Source organism: Colias croceus, chromosome 17 (genome assembly GCF_905220415.1).
Source record: "Colias croceus chromosome 17, ilColCroc2.1".
In the NCBI taxonomy this organism is placed as follows: Eukaryota; Metazoa; Arthropoda; class Insecta; order Lepidoptera; family Pieridae; genus Colias; species Colias croceus.
Genome location: NC_059553.1, coordinates 10,452,864 through 10,471,463, shown reverse-complemented (window position 1 = coordinate 10,471,463; position 18,600 = coordinate 10,452,864). Strand labels below are relative to the sequence as shown.

Sequence of the window (18,600 nt, the reverse complement as noted above, 5' to 3'; positions counted from 1 at the left end):
ATACTGACAAGGACGCAACTATTTCATCTATCTATGTGCTAGAGTGAGACATATCATATGCGAAATCCTGCCATAGTACTGACAGATTTTTCGATGTTTCGCTGCCGCACGCGAACGCGTCGGTGTACTAAAGGCGTAAAATAAAATAAAAAAAGTGCGATCTCTATTCTCTATGGCGATAGTTTTATTTAATTGTGTAACTACATCACTTAAATCATGTATAGCTTACGAATCAAAATTCGGTTACAAAGTTATTTATTGCTTTTGTAATTTTAAAAGTTAGTGAGTAAGGTATGGAAATAAAACCAGTGTTTATAAGGTCCATCGATTTATTACCGAAAACATATACATAATTCATCAAAAAGCGCATACTTTGGACAACATCGACGACCCCTCCCCCCTCGCACCTCACTCCCCTCCCCCGTACGAGCACACAGGAACATATTAAAAATCCAACTTCAGCCCACTTCACTTGACTACTATGACATTCTGGGAGCATTAACTAAATCAATATTTAAGAAAGCGACAAATTATACTGATTTGTGCAATGAAAACTGCTTATTACAATTGATATCAAATCGTCGAAAAAAATTAGAAATATTAAAATTGGTCCTGTGTTGTTACGATTCACTCACACTGTCATCGCATGAGCCGGTTTCTAAAAATATCTTAATTTAGAAAAATAGAAACGAAGCGTACTTTAAACTTAATATTAAAAATAAATAATAATTACAAAAATGAGCGGAAGACAATTTTATACAAAAGTAATGTTGACTGATTGCAGGACACTCGACCCTCTGGTAACAGCTACGTACTACACTTCTTTCACTATACACCACGACACGACTCACAATTAGCTCAATTATTATGAGGAATTAGCTTAGAACGAATTGTACACGCAAATACAAGCAAGATAAACTTCACTATACACAACATTTACACTAAGCAATACGAGTTTGAGTGAAGAGAAAATTAGATGCACAACCAATTTAATATTATGCGAGATTAGGCGCCGATTTTTAAGTTCCTAGTAAAAGTTATATGAAAGATATAAAAGACATCTCAAGCGTTTAAAACAAAGGAAAGAGACAGAATAATTATTATTTACTAGATAAAGTTAGGAGTATTCAAAAATCGGCCCTAAATAGGTGATCATAATTCTTATATTCCTCTGTAATATTTCATATAATAAGAAAATACATGGTATTAGACTTTTTGTTTTACATACAAATTAATTCCTCTTCGATTACATTGGAATTATAAAAATTCATTTCACGTCAAGTGCAATTTTGGTTATGTTTAAAAATAAAATTTAATTAATTTAGTTTGAAATGCAAAACTCGTCACAACAAATAGCATAGTATAAGTTATTTTTTAAGTACAACTCCACGTGACATTGATTCCGGTCTAATATATGTCTATGAAAATTTGGAGTTTAATCTATTACTGGGTGTAAATAATAACCACGAGGTAAAGTGTAAAAATACTAAAAAGGTCAACGGGACAGTGGGCACTACGGAAAGCTCGCATTTGACACAAGTCTAACAATATATTTATAATCGACACATCGAATTCACCAACAGTTAAATAGTAAAGAACGAAGATTTAAGAAAATATTTCCTAAACAACAATGTGTGACCTCTACAACATTTAAAAAATATCGAAATTTATTTAATTTTCGATTATAAAACTTCTAGTGACGTGGCACCGGGCACACACGCACACACACGCACGCACACACGCACACACGTACAAAACACCGAGTTATTACTTAGACACGCATAACTTATATCTACAGTGCACCTAGGTGCGGTGTTGGGGGAAATATTATAAATATTGTATTAAAACATTTCGCCTCATCGCCGCCACACAACTAACGTCAAGGTCTCAATGCACAATCCAAACGTGAGCTCACGTGGAATTTGTGATCGCCTTCTTTAAGAATTCAATATTTTAGATTGATATTTTTCTTAGAATGTTTTTAAGTAAATATTTTTTTATAAATAGAAAACACAGGGCAATATATTTGGCTCATACTGGATTCGTTTTTTTTTACAATTTTATTACTTCTATAAAAAAGATACGGTTTGGCTTTGCAGGTATCCTTGCACTGTGTAGCAAGCTCCATATTCTATGAGGTAGGTCAATTTTGCTAAATGCTACGAGCGGTTCGCAAGGAGTCAGCAACTTAGTGGAATTTCATGATAAAAAATAATTCACTTTGGCATGTTAACAATATCAGACAAATGAAATGGAGTATTTGATTTAACTAATAAATCTCATCGAGGCTATTCAAAAGCGCGTATAACCTAGTCGAAGGCAATCAGAGTCGTGAGTTGTGCGTCTCAGAAGTCGACACAGACCAGACCAATGTAAATTCATATAAAACGTATCCACTAACGCTTACACTTGATATGCTAGTTTCGATAAAACCAAACATTACTTTGGAAACCGTCACGATACATAAATATATCTCTTCGAGTAGAGGAATTTGCGACCGCCCTGCGCCGCAGGGACGCGTCAAATCCGTCGGCGGGGGATATTCACATTGGTAAAAGTTACATATAAAATTATAAATATTTCACATCGCCACTCGAGTTCATCACTGGCCATCCCCTTTAATTCGAGGACGTTGTATCCGTAGCTTACAGTACTTGTATCTTTAGAACCGCGTCGGTTCTGACGCTGGTTTTCATCTAGCCTACAGTTGTATCCACTCCGATGTTCATTCATTGGTATCGGCCGCTCTAGGGCTCCTTCTCGCTGTCGGTGTCCCTGCGCGGCGGCTGGGGGCGCTCCTTGCCGTTGGCGTGCGGTGTGTGCGGTGCTGTGTGCGGTGTGTGCGGTGCGGGCGGTGCGGGCGGTGCGGGCGGTGCGGGCGGGGCGGGCGTGAGCGTGTCGGTGCGGCGGTCGAGCAGCCCGTCGGCGCGGCGCCCGACCGCGCGCTGGATGAGCGCGTGCGCGCGGTCCCGCAGCCGCAGCAGCTCCTCTTGGATCCGCTCGGTGATCACACGACGCGTCTCCTCTTCGGACGCGTTGCTATCCTTCAGTCTGGAATCAAGTTTTATATATTATTGATTTGTTTTTTTGTAATTGTGTTCTCCGTGTAAAAAGATAAGTATTTTTATATGGTATTCGATGCGATAAAGTATAAGTTAATGTACAACTAGAAACAGCAGTGCTGATACGATTACACAAATTTTGCACGCTCTTACAACTCAACTTCTGTATAACAACAATTAAAAGTTAATATTTATCGTTCATCATAAGTAAAACGTCACCTATAAAGCATCAATCTATCGTAAGGATTAAATTAATATTTATGATGTGGTAACGGTGAGTACGCGACTATAACAAGCAACGGACCGGTCCAGCAGCGGGCGCAGCGCGATGGGCTCGCCCACGGCCAGGTAGAGGCGGCGGCGCGCTTGCAGGCGGTAGGGCTCGGCGTTGGGCAGCACGCGGTCCATGCCCTCGTGCCACACGGGCAGCACGAGCGGCGGCAGTATACTGACCGGTCCAGCAGCGGGCGCAGCGCGATGGGCTCGCCCACGGCCAGGTAGAGGCGGCGGCGCGCTTGCAGGCGGTAGGGCTCGGCGTTGGGCAGCACGCGGTCCATGCCCTCGTGCCACACGGGCAGCACGAGCGGCGGCAGTATACTGACCGGTCCAGCAGCGGGCGCAGCGCGATGGGCTCGCCCACGGCCAGGTAGAGGCGGCGGCGCGCTTGCAGGCGGTAGGGCTCGGCGTTGGGCAGCACGCGGTCCATGCCCTCGTGCCACACGGGCAGCACGAGCGGCGGCAGTATACTGACCGGTCCAGCAGCGGGCGCAGCGCGATGGGCTCGCCCACGGCCAGGTAGAGGCGGCGGCGCGCTTGCAGGCGGTAGGGCTCGGCGTTGGGCAGCACGCGGTCCATGCCCTCGTGCCACACGGGCAGCACGAGCGGCGGCAGTATACGGACCGGTCCAGCAGCGGGCGCAGCGCGATGGGCTCGCCCACGGCCAGGTAGAGGCGGCGGCGCGCTTGCAGGCGGTAGGGCTCGGCGTTGGGCAGCACGCGGTCCATGCCCTCGTGCCACACGGGCAGCACGAGCGGCGGCCGGCCCCGCGCCGCGCTGTCGGCCACGAGCCGCCCCACGCCCCACTTGAAGCGGATGTGCTCCTTGTCCACGTTCACGCGGCCCTCGGGGAAGATGTGCACCCACTCGCCGCAGCACAGCCGCTCCACGCAGAAGTCCATCGCCGGCTGCAATACCACGACACATTACACCAACGCTTACTGATCCCCACAAAATCTTCGGTTGTCAAAATGCTAATATGCTTCGCATAATTATATAATCTGAATAAAAATTGTATTACGATTTTGAAATTTGCACACTTTCATGGATATAACGTTGCATGTTCTATGTATGGGTGCAGAGAGATATCTATGCAAATGCATCGATAAGCATACACAAATGTTGCATTTAAATTGTAATCTATTTGTTACACAGTCTAACTGGCTCACAACGATCATTATACACCGACCTGATTTATTTCTAAATTATAATGCGTCAACATCAACCAATATGTATAAATTTACATAATTTCATCTCTAGGTAAGGCAAAGGAAAGTATATTTTCTAGTATTTTTTTGTTTTAGTTATATTTTTTCGAAAAATTTTTAGACAGCTGAATCTCGACTGCAGCAAAAACATCACAGTACATAATTATAAAATCAATTCAAATTATCCACCAATGAAAAGGTCATAATATATTTAATTAGGGCGAGAAATCTCCATATACTGATGAAGTGCAGTGGATAACGAGGCGAGTGCACAATGCAACAATAAAATCCGTGAGGCATCCGCAGACGACTTAATGTCTGCATCCGATTGTTGTGGGAACATCGATCAATAATCATTAACTATAATCTGTATATATATGTTTATTACAGTGAGAACATGGTAGTGTGGGAAATACCTAAGGGAAATACAAGTTTTTTTCGGATTTTTTGCAAATATAAATCGATATGTCGTTGACACGATGTTTTACATGTTATCAGATGTTAAATGTATAAAAAATATTTTTTTTTATCCACCAAACGATCTTTATTCATGACCATATTTCAATTTTATTTAAGTGTTTACCCAGATACAATCACGTCCTGTCCTGATGAAAGAATTATCTTTATCATACCACCATCATGTATTTGTATAATAGACGTGACCTTATAGTCATAATTATTAAAAAAATATGAATCTAATATCCAACATAGATATAATCTATAGAAATCTGTACCATTTTCTTTCATTAGACTTTATAATATACGATACTGCACACAATACAACACATAAAAATCTGTGTATAATGTTGTCGGTTGCACCTGGTTTAGATAAATTAAGTTATACAATTCAACTGTCTTACTGTTTGTTATTCCAAATCAGTATCCAAATTAAATTTGTAAATTTGCATGCTCTGCTACATCTAGAAGGTTATAACTTATAAATTAACTAAATGTTAGCGCATAAATTGCATGCAATTGTAACCAGTTCAGTGGACAAAAAAAAACAATACATAGGTAAATAACAAGCCTACCTGATGCACTCCCGCGCCGCGCACGACGGGCACGCACTTGCCGAGCGCGAAGAACGCCGCGTGCAGCGCGTTCGTGAAGCAGATGTCGTGCGCCGCCAGCGACCAGCGCATGCGCCGTTTGCTTAGCAGCGTGCGCGTGTCTAGCACACCTGCAATTGTATTGTATGTGTGTTATTATGGTCCTTATGTGTTAAGTGATAAGAGCGAACTTGTTATAATAATTCATCAAAAGACATACTTTGCATAATATGTAGGCCTAGTGTACTTATAGCGGTTAACTAATTGTTGCGGTGTTAGTTCCTAATGATAACATTTTACAGTCCTAATATGTAATATGTAATGTATTTTGTTATTTGTCGATAAAGTATCATAATATAGGCGGGTCCACACAGAGCGAGCAGCTTCGCGAAGCATTTTCCGCGCGTCGATAGGCCAGATAGGCGGTTGTTTGCAATAAATAAGGTATCAATTAAAACCATCCTAGATTGTTTGCATAAACGTTCTCGGTTCTCCAACTATAGTAGCTCCTAAGAAGTTGATTATCATGTTACAATGTAGTAGCAGACTGATGAAGTCTCACGATTGCAGTGAAAGTCCTACCTTGCCTTAAGGTTGTGCTCACTGTTTCCTGCAACATTGATCCTATTCCGCATTTAATGCGTATATTATGCTAATGCTGTTGCGTACAGTTAGTACAATCGGAATACTAATACAAGTGTCAGGTGTCGATGTTTATAATACACAGAATACAGATCAACACCACAACAAATAACTAACAAATAATTCGTTATAAACTGGCTGTGCATTGTTAACATAATTATGTAAATTAATGAATTTGATTATCACTAATTTAGGTATGTTGGTCCAACAACCAACCACCAATGTTGGTCCTTGATTTCACAGTTTTTATGGTCGTTTTACCATTTTACTTAATAAGGAATATGATACAATAACTAAAGTGAATATAAGACGACCTAATATCGATCAATTCAATAGCTCTATCTTAGCTAAAGACAGATCCTGCTGCGAAAGTCTCCAAATTTGTTGCATTACAATAGACTTTCCAAACTATCACCTATAGTCTATACGAGGACATCAATACCAATATACTGCGTACCGAAGGCGGGGCCGCTACGCAGCAGCCTTGAGGCTTTGACGCAGTTCAACTTTACATAATAGATAGGTAAATAACGCAATAACGCCTGACCGACACACCCTTTGTGGTTAGAAACGACCGCGGAATTTATAGACCCTCCACATATCTAAAGGTAGTAGTATCTAATAGTAGGCTCCTACTTTGCTATGCTGCCCTGGTACTTGGTAGCTATTCAATATTTGGCAACATTTTAAATGCAATTATGGAGATAATAGAAGGATATTTATAGTAAGACAGTACCTATAAATTCTCATTCAAATATAACAAATCTTACAAATGTATTTCTTCAGATTATGTTGTATATACATATGCACACATGTCAGAAGTGAAACTTCTTTGGCAAGATTCAAAAATACCAAAATCGTCGCCTTACTCCGTGAGTCATGGAGTGACGTGACGGTATTGCCATGACGCGAAATTTAACACTCAACGCACCTAAGGAATATCCCTTCAAAAAATGAACTTTATACACCATTTAATCTTCCACCCTTGGCTACGTCCTACAGAGCCTACCGGTCCGGACAAAAAATGCCATATAATTTAATGTTGAAATGAAAAAATCTAAGCCTTAAAAAGAACCGTGTTAATGAAGCGGAAGTGATAACTACTCAATGAGCGAGTAGCAATCAGCTGATGAGTTGATTGCGTAACGTCGCGCGTGTGTGTGTGACGTGCGCGTGTGTGGGTGCGAGGTCGGGACCTGCCAAATATTTGGAGACATGCCACCGTATTGGCCAATATAACTATGGGTTTTATGAATTTCTAATGGATAATGGTGTGAAATGTAAGCCTATAGTATTATTTATTGCTCTGGGCAGTCTTAGCATCTGATAGTGATGTAATACAAAAACTCTAAATTTATTGAGAAAAAAAAACCATTTAAATTTCTTTGGAATCCAAACCTTTAAATCCTCTTTATATCGATACACCGTTTGATAATACATAATTTAAAAAATAATTATTAAGAACTTTAACATAAGTACTTAATTCTGAGTGTCACTCACATTATTGTACAGTGAGAAGATCGCTAAATATTTTTTTTAATGTAATCTTTTTCGAACAAGAGGTTTTTAAAAAACGTACTTCTGATCAAAGAAAAATGTAAAGAGTATTCTTTGTATTGATACGAATTTCAAGAGCAGACAAGTGAGACAAGTAGTCATGTAATTCAGGAACACAAGTCATCTCAAAGTGTTCGGCCTTCGTCGTCAATAACACTCCATTACATAAAACTTTATGATCTCTCTCATTTGCATGATAAATGTCGTCGTTATGACTTCTATAAACACCAAAGATACACTTTTATTATCAGTATCAGTACGGTTGTTCTTCGATCCTTGATCAAGAGAAAATGCATGGAATCTTGTTTATAAATATTATACAACTTGTCTAAAAATTTATTGGAAAACAACTTGTTTTAAAGAATTTTTTATATTTAAGTAGTTAAAAATTTAAGTTTAAAAATCTTAAACAAACTATATTTATTTTTAGCCGACTTCAAAAAAAAAAGGAGGAGGTTATCAATTCAGCCGGTATATTTTTTTTTATAGTGCAAAGTCAAAGCACGAGGGTCGACTGATGGTAAGCATCCACCACCAACCATAAACATTAGTAAATATTACTCGGCTGTCTGCAATCTTATCTTCTAAATTAATATCAATAAATCTTAAATGGAGCATCCTAAACGATTATATCACCACTAAATTCGAAGCCAGATCAATTAAAAAAGATACGTTAAGCTCTTTGAAATATGCCAAGAGCAGAATTCCAGCATTGTTTTGGAGGATTTAATTGAAATCGGTGCAGCCGCTGGCCGCCGCGGACGTCCAATCATGCAAAAATGTTCCGACTCGTTATTAATGCGCTCGAATTGGAGTATCGCCACCACGGGCCGATATTTCAACGATTTATTCAAGTTTTCACGCCGTCGTTATTCAGAATACATATTTTTATTTGCAAATTGTGCGAAGTATTTTATATATTTCAGATGATAAATAATATCTGCAAAATTATTTTATGAATGTATACGAGCTTATAGTTTTTATTTGCGTGAGTAGAGATCTTGGTAGAGATGGATAAAATGTGGAAAACTGGAAACAGTAGTCAGGGCATAGTTTTTGTGATTTGTGAATCGCACGATAAACCAATTTTGTGTTCAAGAAATAATTTTACAATATTCATTGCTGAAGTAAGTATGATATAATGAATTAAAGTGCACCTTAAAATGAAGAATGGCCTGGATGTTCATTGAGATCGAGTTAAATCACATCAGAGAAGTGATTAGTGAGTATAAAGAGCAGTCAGGGTAGGGTTGTCAACATTCTATATTTTAGGAATATATATTATAGTAATCTATTGCAGTGAAGTACAGCATTATATTTAAGCTTTTGTTCACAAAATTTGATATCGTTTGCGCAATATTTATATAACATTTTGTTTTAAACATCAAAATCTTATTTTACTTGCGTACAGCGTAACAAACGATGAACATGTTGTAGAAACTCAGGCCCCGGAACCACAGACACAATAGAAAATCTATTGTGTCTCGGACCGATCGGGCCGCTTGGGGCTCAATGGGTTAATTTATACATTTTTGATTTTTATTAGTATGTCACATATTGATTATCGTTTATCATTTGCTATGTGAGAAAATGAGTCAGCATAATCCATACTTAATATTATAAATGCGAAAGTAACTCTGTCTGTCTGTCTGTTACTCAATCACGCCTAAACTACTGAACCAATTTGCATGAAATTTGGTATGGAGATATTTTGATACCCGAGAAAGGACATAGGCTACCTTTTATTGCGAAATATGTACCACGGGCGAAGCCAGGGCGGACCACTAGTATGTTATGTTTATTCTACACAATTATTTTATGCATGATTGCATTGAGACATGCCAATATATTTTCAGAAGTATCAATGGCACATTGTACTGGAGCATCGAATTTCCTGCACACATTTAATATCGTGGACAGAACTAGGTGTCGACAGCCCTACGAGGTGACGTGTGCGGTGACGTCAGCTCTTATCGATCCTACAAGGGCGCTTGTCTTGAGAGTTGACCCCAGCACTGATCGCCATTGTACTCGGTATAATTAATATCATTTACGTAGAGCATGCATTCATAAACCGCTTTATCGAGCTATTAACTCGTGTTTAGATTAGATATTCTGTTCAATAGGAAATGACTTACAAATATGTTGTGTGTTTTTTCGTGTTTATGAGTACCTATTTCATCTGTTGTAGGAAGGACAAGGTCTATACTATAATATGCTTATGGAGGTTTGATAAAAACGAGTAGTTTGACCTTCGAGGAATGAAATAAACGTCAATAAATAAGTTCAAAATTCAAACTTATAATGAGAAGGAAGTCGACGACCTTTCCGTCCAAAATATTGCTTGAAATATACATCTAACGACCGGTTTTACCAAAAAGTACACTAACTTCCTTAATTCACATATAATTGTGGATAGCACCATTACTATTTAGATTAGTTGACAGCTGAAGGATCTCAGACATAATTCGTAGAGTTAGCGGTCTTACAGTTATCCTTTTTTTGCTAAAAGATGTAAGTTTGTTGATAACTTTTTTATGACATAAAATAAATATGTACGGCTTTATTTAAATTAAACTATGTTTTAAAGTAAAACTTAGTTTGTCTAACTGGTTAAAAATGCACAATGTTTGAATGTAAGTACACCAAAACAGTCAGTCAGTAAGTCACAGCGATGCACTCGTGCATTCTGCGATATAATATACACTCGTACATAGTTGTTATTATTGTTGAATCACTATCAACAATAGCCTTTGTTACCAGCTGCGTGTGCGCACATCTCGCGTGTAGAACATAATATTAATATGTGAAATACTTAAGGGCAAATTCAGTTATACGGGCATCGCGCCTGTTATGAATACATTCAATGTTTAGATTTCAATATTTGTTGTTAAGTAATCAGTAAGTATGCTGAAAAATAGGGTTAATGGTCGAATTCTATTGAGCAAAAATATTGATAAATTACTGGCAATAGTAAAAAGTAATAACATATGCATCTAGGTAACACACGCTGTAGAAGGTATGTAGAAACACACTCAGGTTTTAAAAACGAGTATTAGAAAAATAGCATTTAAAAATGCGTCCTCACGTCGCGGTCGCGGACGCCACGCAGACAGGATAAAGCCCTATAAAGCCTTATTGACGTAACCCTTCAAACATATTGGGTTCCCCTGTTCACAGACTTCACGTTCCGTTATTTATATTTGATTGAACTTATGAGATATATTGAAAACGTCGAATGAAAATACAAGGAGAAATACATTAGTGAGATTTGAAGAAAATTTCGGAAGGCAAAACATACTAATCAAAGGCAAAGCAAAATCTATCGTTAATTACTTTAATCTAGAATTTAAGAAAGATAATGTATAAGTTTAATTTGTTCTATCGATATTCAAACATTATAATTTAATATTATAATATTAAGCCTAAAAATTAAACAGATTTTGCAAAAAATACAAATCATTTTAAATGTAAGTAAATTGTAGCTTGAGATTAGATTACTTGTTTTCAAACTACGATATGATCGGTGTCATCTAACTAAAAGGTTCATGTAAAGAAGGGTATAAATAACGAGCAAAACCGCACATTCATTCCCAAAATAGTACAGTAATGAGTATCCCACCTGTATCCTGTCTTAACAATATGATCTGAGAATGTAGGAGGAAGATTCCCACCTACATATCCTACTTACATATTTAGATTCCAATATCTGAGAAAATTTAAGAAAAATATTTGTAAAAAGCAATCTGGAGCTAAAACATACCTACCCATTCATAATCATAATCAGAGACAACGGTTTCCTAAGATCTATTATATCATTCAATTCAAGAACAAACGAATTTACCTACGGAGCAGAACTAATTAATATTTATCACTAGGGACAAAGGCTTTCTCAATGTTTATCTATCGATTTATACCAAGAAAAACAAACGAATTTACCTAAACCAAAAGAATAAATAATGTATTTGTTACACGAATATTTACATGCAAGTAAATACTCCACTTTGTAGCCGCCCCGGGGGCCAGATATTGTACAATTATTATCATTGTTCTGAAATCTCTCGGGCACGTGCTGAACTCTCATGGAATTTAATTTCTATGATGAATATAATACTGAGTTTGGAACCGAGTTCAAAGAAGGAGGAGTGCTTTCTTTATGTTTGTGAGATACCTTAGAATTTCCGATTTTGTTGTTCTTTGAATTTAAAGCTCGTGCCTTTAGGCTGGTCCTATTTTAATTATGTCCACTTCTGATTATTTGAAGGTCGTTTAGATTTTATTGTTAAAAAAGAAACTTATTTCAACTAACGTTAATAATGTCTGGCGATTATCGACTATTAATACGCGATGAATAGTCAAGTGTTTTGACCCGCGGGACCTTTGTCACGTTTTTAATTTGGGACAAGTAGAAATGGTAATGTTTGTGTGACTAATGGCTATTGCGTTAAAGTTAATGTGTAATGAGTGATGGAACAAATGCCTCTTGTCTATGCTAATCATTTCACTTGTTGTCTTAATTCTCAAATTCAGGACATTGTAAGTACTTATGAACGGTGCCCATAGCTTAACAACAGCTATAGTTATTCGCTTTTTCCTGTTCGAATTCATCACATTAATAATTACCTAAAACTTAAAACTTAATATTTTTCAATGTTATACTCGGTCTTTAACAGGTTTAACACGCGATTTATTCGTATTTCACCTAATTATAAAATTTTAACCATTTTGTATCGAGCTTGGTCACAAGTTACCTCACCCCTGATAACTATAAATACCTCTATACTAAGTTAAAAGGCTTCTTATTGCCAAAGGTCTCCACCACGTATGCAATGTACTTACCCCATAGCCCCGGGTCGTCGAAGCACGAGTGGTGGTTGGAGACGGTCAGCAGAGGCACATCGTGCGGCCGCTGCACCGCGCGAGACAGCGCGTCGCGGTTGTACACCGTTGTCTTGTTCAGAAATTCTGCAATGGAATATGGCGTTATGTTTCCTTCGAAAAGGCATAAAATGATCGATGTCTAGTAGATAGTTTTGCATATTAACTATTAAGTAGGTAACTAGCTGTTTGCCTCGGCTTCCCACGAGTTAAAAAATTGCCTATGCTACTCGGTAAAGAGGTAGTTTACAAAATCGATAGATTATTTTTATTCATTTTTACATTTGTTAATTCAAACGACTTTATAAATATTACTAGCTGAGTGTCGTCGGAAAAAGCTGAGGTCTCGGATTAGACAAAGGAGAATCTTCTTGTTAAAAGTTTGCTCGGTTTCTAGTTACGTCTGTGAGTCTTGGCAATATTTTTGTGACTGATTTATTGTTTACAATATTTTTAGTGTCCAGTTTATAATCAATAAATCACGTTATAAAATGAACCAAAAAGGCTTTCTGCTCTACAGATAAAGGCGTAATTTCATGATTGACATGATTCGGACCTGTGGTTAAAAGTTACATTTATAAAAATAATTAATATTAATAAAAGAGTTTGCTATGTTAAATGTTAATCTATACTGAAGAACATAATTTCCATAATTATTATCGATCTCAAAGCAGCGGTCATGCGAAGGTCAAGGAGGGGATAAAATGTTAACCCTATTTTTATCTTTACCGTTGACTATTAATAACCAGTCCAGGGAAATAATTATTTTCATGCTTAATTAAATTATGAGGTATAGTTATCATTTATACGTCGTTTAAGTTACTAAATTAAATAAAATTAAATAGAACAATTTTTTATTTAAATAAACATACTACCATAGTTAAAAACCTCGATTTGTTTCCAATTGGTATAGTTAAATATTAAAACTTACTCAAATTTTATATTTTTCATACATAGCTACACATTTCCGTTAATTTCTACATGCAAATAATACGTGTAAAATTTTTCTTGAGGGATAATTTGCGGATAGTCGCTAATTTTCTAATAAGCGAGTATTATTCTAATCTTAAAAGCATTTTTTTCTAGGCAAATTCAACTTGACACGGCTAGCGTTTTGGGTCATACTCACAATGGTTTATACTCCTAATTTATTAACGACAGTTAAAAGGGCGGGATCACGGCGGAATGGATGATACGGATTATTAACTTACACCTACTAAAGTTCTGATCCTAGTCCTACATAAAAGCCTTAAAAAATTCAAAATTTGTATGGTTTCTCTATAATATGTTAATGAATTTTTGCCATTATCCTCACTGCTTAGGTACCTAATTGATTGAGTGCTGTTAAAATATAATTGTTCCTTTGTTGTGGTTTTAATGTGTAAACATGAAAATGTCAAGTAAGATATTCCAATTTTAATGGGTTACATCAAAGGGTCAATTAAGATGCTACACATAATTTTTTGGTTAACAAATATTTTTTTAACATTTAAACAACGTTTTTCTTTGATACATACTACTACTTTGTAAAATGATCTAGCATAATGTATATGCTGCCTCAAATATTGGATTTTAGAAAATTAAATAATAGTTCAATGAGATACAGTCGTTCCTGAAATGAGCTTGTTCAAATAAACAAACAAACATATTATGTATCCTTTGTAATATATAATAAAAATAAGTATAAATAAACATACAAATAATAATGGCCAATGAAAAAAACTAAAAAAAAAACAAATTATTTCAATCAAAGTTCAATGCCTTAATTAAAAAAATCATCAATGTTTGATTGTTGTTTTGTTTGTTATCAAATTATCTGATAGTAGATGATGAATGCTCTACCTGCTTCATACTAAACTTAACATTAAATTGAGCAAAAGAATTGATAGTTATCATCAGTTTTATCTATAGATAAGCTATGTACAATGTATACAGAGTCATTTTCTACAAAATTTACTTATATGAAGGTAGAATGAAATATTTGTAATCTATCAAATTCAAATAAAATTAATGTTTATTCCATTATACAATTCTTAGCATAACTAAAAATAAATAATAAACTGACGAACATACATCCATTCACAATGAATAGTATTTTTATTTTTTAAATTAACATAAATACATCTCAAGGTCTGTTTGCAATCTTTTGCAAATACAATTAACAGAATTTATAAAAACAAAAGGCATTTCCGTATTGGTGTTTATGTGCTTTTAAAATTTTGTTATACTTGAGTAACTGAGTGTATATAAATAATTGTGATATTTTACACAATTTTTAATCGACATACATAAGAGTATTTTATTAAACAATTATAATTTTATAATATTATCATGTTTACACTTTTTTAGATTTATTTGTAAAATTATTACAATTATTAACTTCTAAATAAATGTAATCTATATATATAAAAACGAAACCCATTTTGCATTGTCACGGTATCACGTGTGAAAGGGTGGACCAATTTCGATAATTCTTTTTTATTATATTCCTTGAAGTACGAGGATGGTTCTTATGTAGAGAAAACTTAAATATGTACCACGGGCAAAGCCAGGGCGGACCGCTAGTGCTTGAATAAAATGTCTAGATGATAACAGACATTCAGTATACAAACTATTGTATGTAAGTGTACTTTTTAAAATACATATATTCAACAAGTAGGTATTACAATAAATAAAAGCTTGTAAAATTTTATTTGGCGATAAATTAGTACTTGAAAGCATAAAAAATCAGTGATCAAATTTTTGTTCATCAGGTCAACACAAGAAGGAAAGAAAAGGCGAATGAACTTTGGTGGCTGGTAACAAAAAATGCTAATGTTAAAATAAATTCATGTTAATATTTGCAATTAGTATGAATTCTAATTCGTGTCATCGATATGCATTGTAAACAGTTAGTTCAGGTTACGCTGATGTAAGCCCGACCTGCTGAACTTAGTTCTTTGTTACAATTAATTTAAACTGAGCCACGTGGAAAGGATTACGAATAATTAAGAATATTTTAATATGATATTTTGTATGACTAGAACCACTTACCTACGATAAATTTACTGAATAATCCTACAACAGCTACAGTGAGAGAACTAGCACAGTTCCACAGTCTCCCGGGGTTCCTGAGCCGCGGTATGATCCAACGGATATCGTAGCCCATGGTTCCACGAGCGCACAATCGACACACACTACATAAACATCGTTATTCAGATAAAATTCTAATAATATTCAACTTTTTCATTTACGAGACACTTGCTCCTGTTCAACCCGACCGTGTTGCGTAGAGAATGACATTACGTGAATGATCGTCGATGGAATGTCATGTAGACAATTGACATCTGACATTGCATTTGACGTTTTCAGTGTTTATATTTAATAAAATAAACATTTTAGGAAATGTATTTTTTTAGGCTGTGGTCGGTATAAACTGGTGCAGATAAGATAAGATCAGAACAGATTTATAATTATTATTAATTATTATAAACTAAGAGCAATTAACCTATAGAGTACTTGTATCGAGCGTATACAATTTACATATATTTGTTTCTCTCTATCTAAAGAAAACGTCGTATGAAAGAATGAGACAGCTATAGACAACAAGCTACGTTTTAACATAGTCATGGCACCATTTTTACTATAGGTACGTATTTAGATAGATAGAAGGTGATAGTGATGGGATGTGCTTCAATCGATAAAATCGTGAATGTATTTTGCATTTACGGTTTCGTGAAATAATAAATAATAAAAAAAACAAAACTTATAATTAATTTCAGTTGAATACATTATTTGTTTAATCCTACGTATATAATAAATGCGAAATTATGTGAGAAGGGATGTTACTCTTTCACTGCGGAACCGATTACAATGAAATTTTGTACATACACACATAGGTTAGGTTTTATCCCGGAAATCCTACGTGAACGGGAACTGTGCAGGATTTTCTTTAAAAACGCGGGCGGAAAGTTAGTACATTATAAAAGAAATTTTAAAACTTGAAATGTAATTTAAAATAAAGAAGGAAATGATGATAAAGTTAAAGGAGTGAGGAGAAAGGCACAGTCAGCATGAAGGAATCATGCAGCATTTTAACAAGTTAATAAAAGGACAGTCTTAATGAAAACATTTTCCTAACATACTACTAATAAATCGAAAGTTTGTGAGGATGGATGTTTGTTACTCTTTCACGCGAATACTACTAAACCGATTACAATGAAATTTGGAAAAATTACTTTTGATCCCGTAAATCCAACAGGAATGGGAACTATGCGGGTTTTTCTTTGAAAACGCATGTATATTGAGTATGTATTTCAATAGTAGTTTCTCATCTATGAGAACTGTCATTTAATCAACCGTTTAATTTTCACATAGTTACACATTTAAAGTAGGTAACTTATGTGTAAAAAATTTCAAAATAAAAATTCACTCTCTTTAATCAAATGTATTTATTATCTACAGGAACAAAAAAAAAACGTAAGCGTAAGATTGCACAATTCTTCTAGAGTATCCATCTTGATAACACGTAGGCTCGAAATGCAGTGAACACAATATTGCAAATTGTGGCGGCGTCCAATCAACTCATGTCTCACGTTTTATACCCATTTTTATTTAGCTCTGGAAATCTAAAACAAAATGAATTTATTAATAATCTGAAAGAGAAATTAATAAACAACAAACGAAAACTAAAACACATAGGGCAAATAAAACAACCACGTGGTATGTTTTATTTTCCTGCGGTAAAAAATTTACATCTATTATTTGCAACAACAACTACATATAAATCTGATTTATGAAACAAAATAAATAAATCAACGTTAATATGAAATAGATTTTTTGTCATAAATCGATAATATACGCTAGATGTGTTACATCACTACGGTGGTAAACAAAATGCCAAACGTGATATTATTGTGACGTTTTTTAAAAATTATTTCATTATTTTATATTCCACAACCCCATAAAGTGGGTAAATGTTACAGTTACAACATAAAATTACAAAAAAGTGCTTGATAAAACCTTCAAATAGGTTTAAAACATAAATATTTATCAATTTGCTGAAAATCACTTACCGATGGAAAGATATTTTTACATTGTTTTTACCCAAAACTCCCATTCGACTAGTGATAGCCGGTTGCTAAACATACAATAGTTATTTTAGCACACTGACAAATAAAAAGAAACACTGTACACTTCATATTTTCTAAATATTTCGTTAAAAACACTTGACGCACTGAGCCCACCAGCTGGTTGGAAAACAAACTGACTGCCGGCGCGCTACGTTTGAAGACAGTGCAGATACTCTATCGCTATCTCAATCTGGCTTATGCTGTTATTGACTAAGAGTAAGTAGATTAGAAAATATGTATTTTGTTCTGTCTTAATATAAGAACTCTATAGGTTAATTGCTCTTAGATTATAAAAGTATAATCATATTATTTATTTCGATGTTAAGATTATTTCTATAAAGTTATGATTGGAGATTCTGCGGAAGGAAAGAAACATCAAGGCATTGTGTAGAACGTTAATAATAATTAATTAAAGGTACATTATGTATAATATTATGTTTTAAATCGAATACCGAATACGTTGCCTTTGAACGTAAATACCTTACAAAAAAATGGTAAGTAAATAAAACGTCATTAAAATTATAACATAAAATTTATTTAGTTTATCTAATGGCAGGATTGATAAATATTTATCAATAACGGATAACCTATATTTAATTAGATACAATACTAGATACAATAGCTAACCTAGATTGTATTGCATAATGTAACACGTGCCTTTATACGTTAAACACATACACTAAACAGAATTAAAACTCTCATGCAGTCTGTTGGCAAACACTTTTCATTACGTTCCGTCTACACTCCGAATTAAATTGAACTCATATTCCAATAAAACGTCCGAAGGGTTGTTGACGTCTGGTGGAGGTTTGACTAG

The 18,600-nt window shown here is 35.6% G+C and overlaps 1 protein-coding gene across 2 annotated transcripts; it reads right to left on the bottom strand.

Annotated features, from left to right (window-relative positions):
• Nucleotides 1-311: 311 nt before the first annotated feature.
• Nucleotides 312-15,954, bottom strand: LOC123699048 (tafazzin). Of its 2 annotated transcripts, XM_045645905.1 has the most exons (6): nt 15,706-15,954; nt 12,634-12,759; nt 5,578-5,726; nt 4,070-4,246; nt 3,367-3,920; nt 312-3,051 (listed from the first exon to the last, which is right to left on the bottom strand). In XM_045645905.1, the coding sequence occupies exons 1-6, from the start codon at nt 15,818-15,820 to the stop codon at nt 2,748-2,750; spliced, it is 1,425 nt and encodes a 474-aa protein (XP_045501861.1). In that variant the 5' UTR covers nt 15,821-15,954; the 3' UTR covers nt 312-2,747. The 2 variants fall into 2 exon arrangements, with proteins under 2 accessions (XP_045501861.1, XP_045501862.1); XM_045645906.1 differs by lacking the exon at nt 3,367-3,920 and having other exon boundaries at nt 3,963-4,246.
• Nucleotides 15,955-18,600: the final 2,646 nt, after the last annotated feature.

Coding starts and splice junctions, on each gene's coding strand:
- LOC123699048 (XM_045645905.1), bottom strand. CDS start 15,820: ATGGGCTACGATATCCGTTGGATCATACCGCGGCTCAGGAACCCCGGG. Junction 5,727..12,633: donor CGACGACCCGGGGCTATGGG/GTAAGTACATTG, acceptor ATACAATTGCAG/GTGTGCTAGACACGCGCACG. Junction 4,247..5,577: donor GCGGCGCGGGAGTGCATCAG/GTAGGCTTGTTA, acceptor GTGGTATTGCAG/CCGGCGATGGACTTCTGCGT.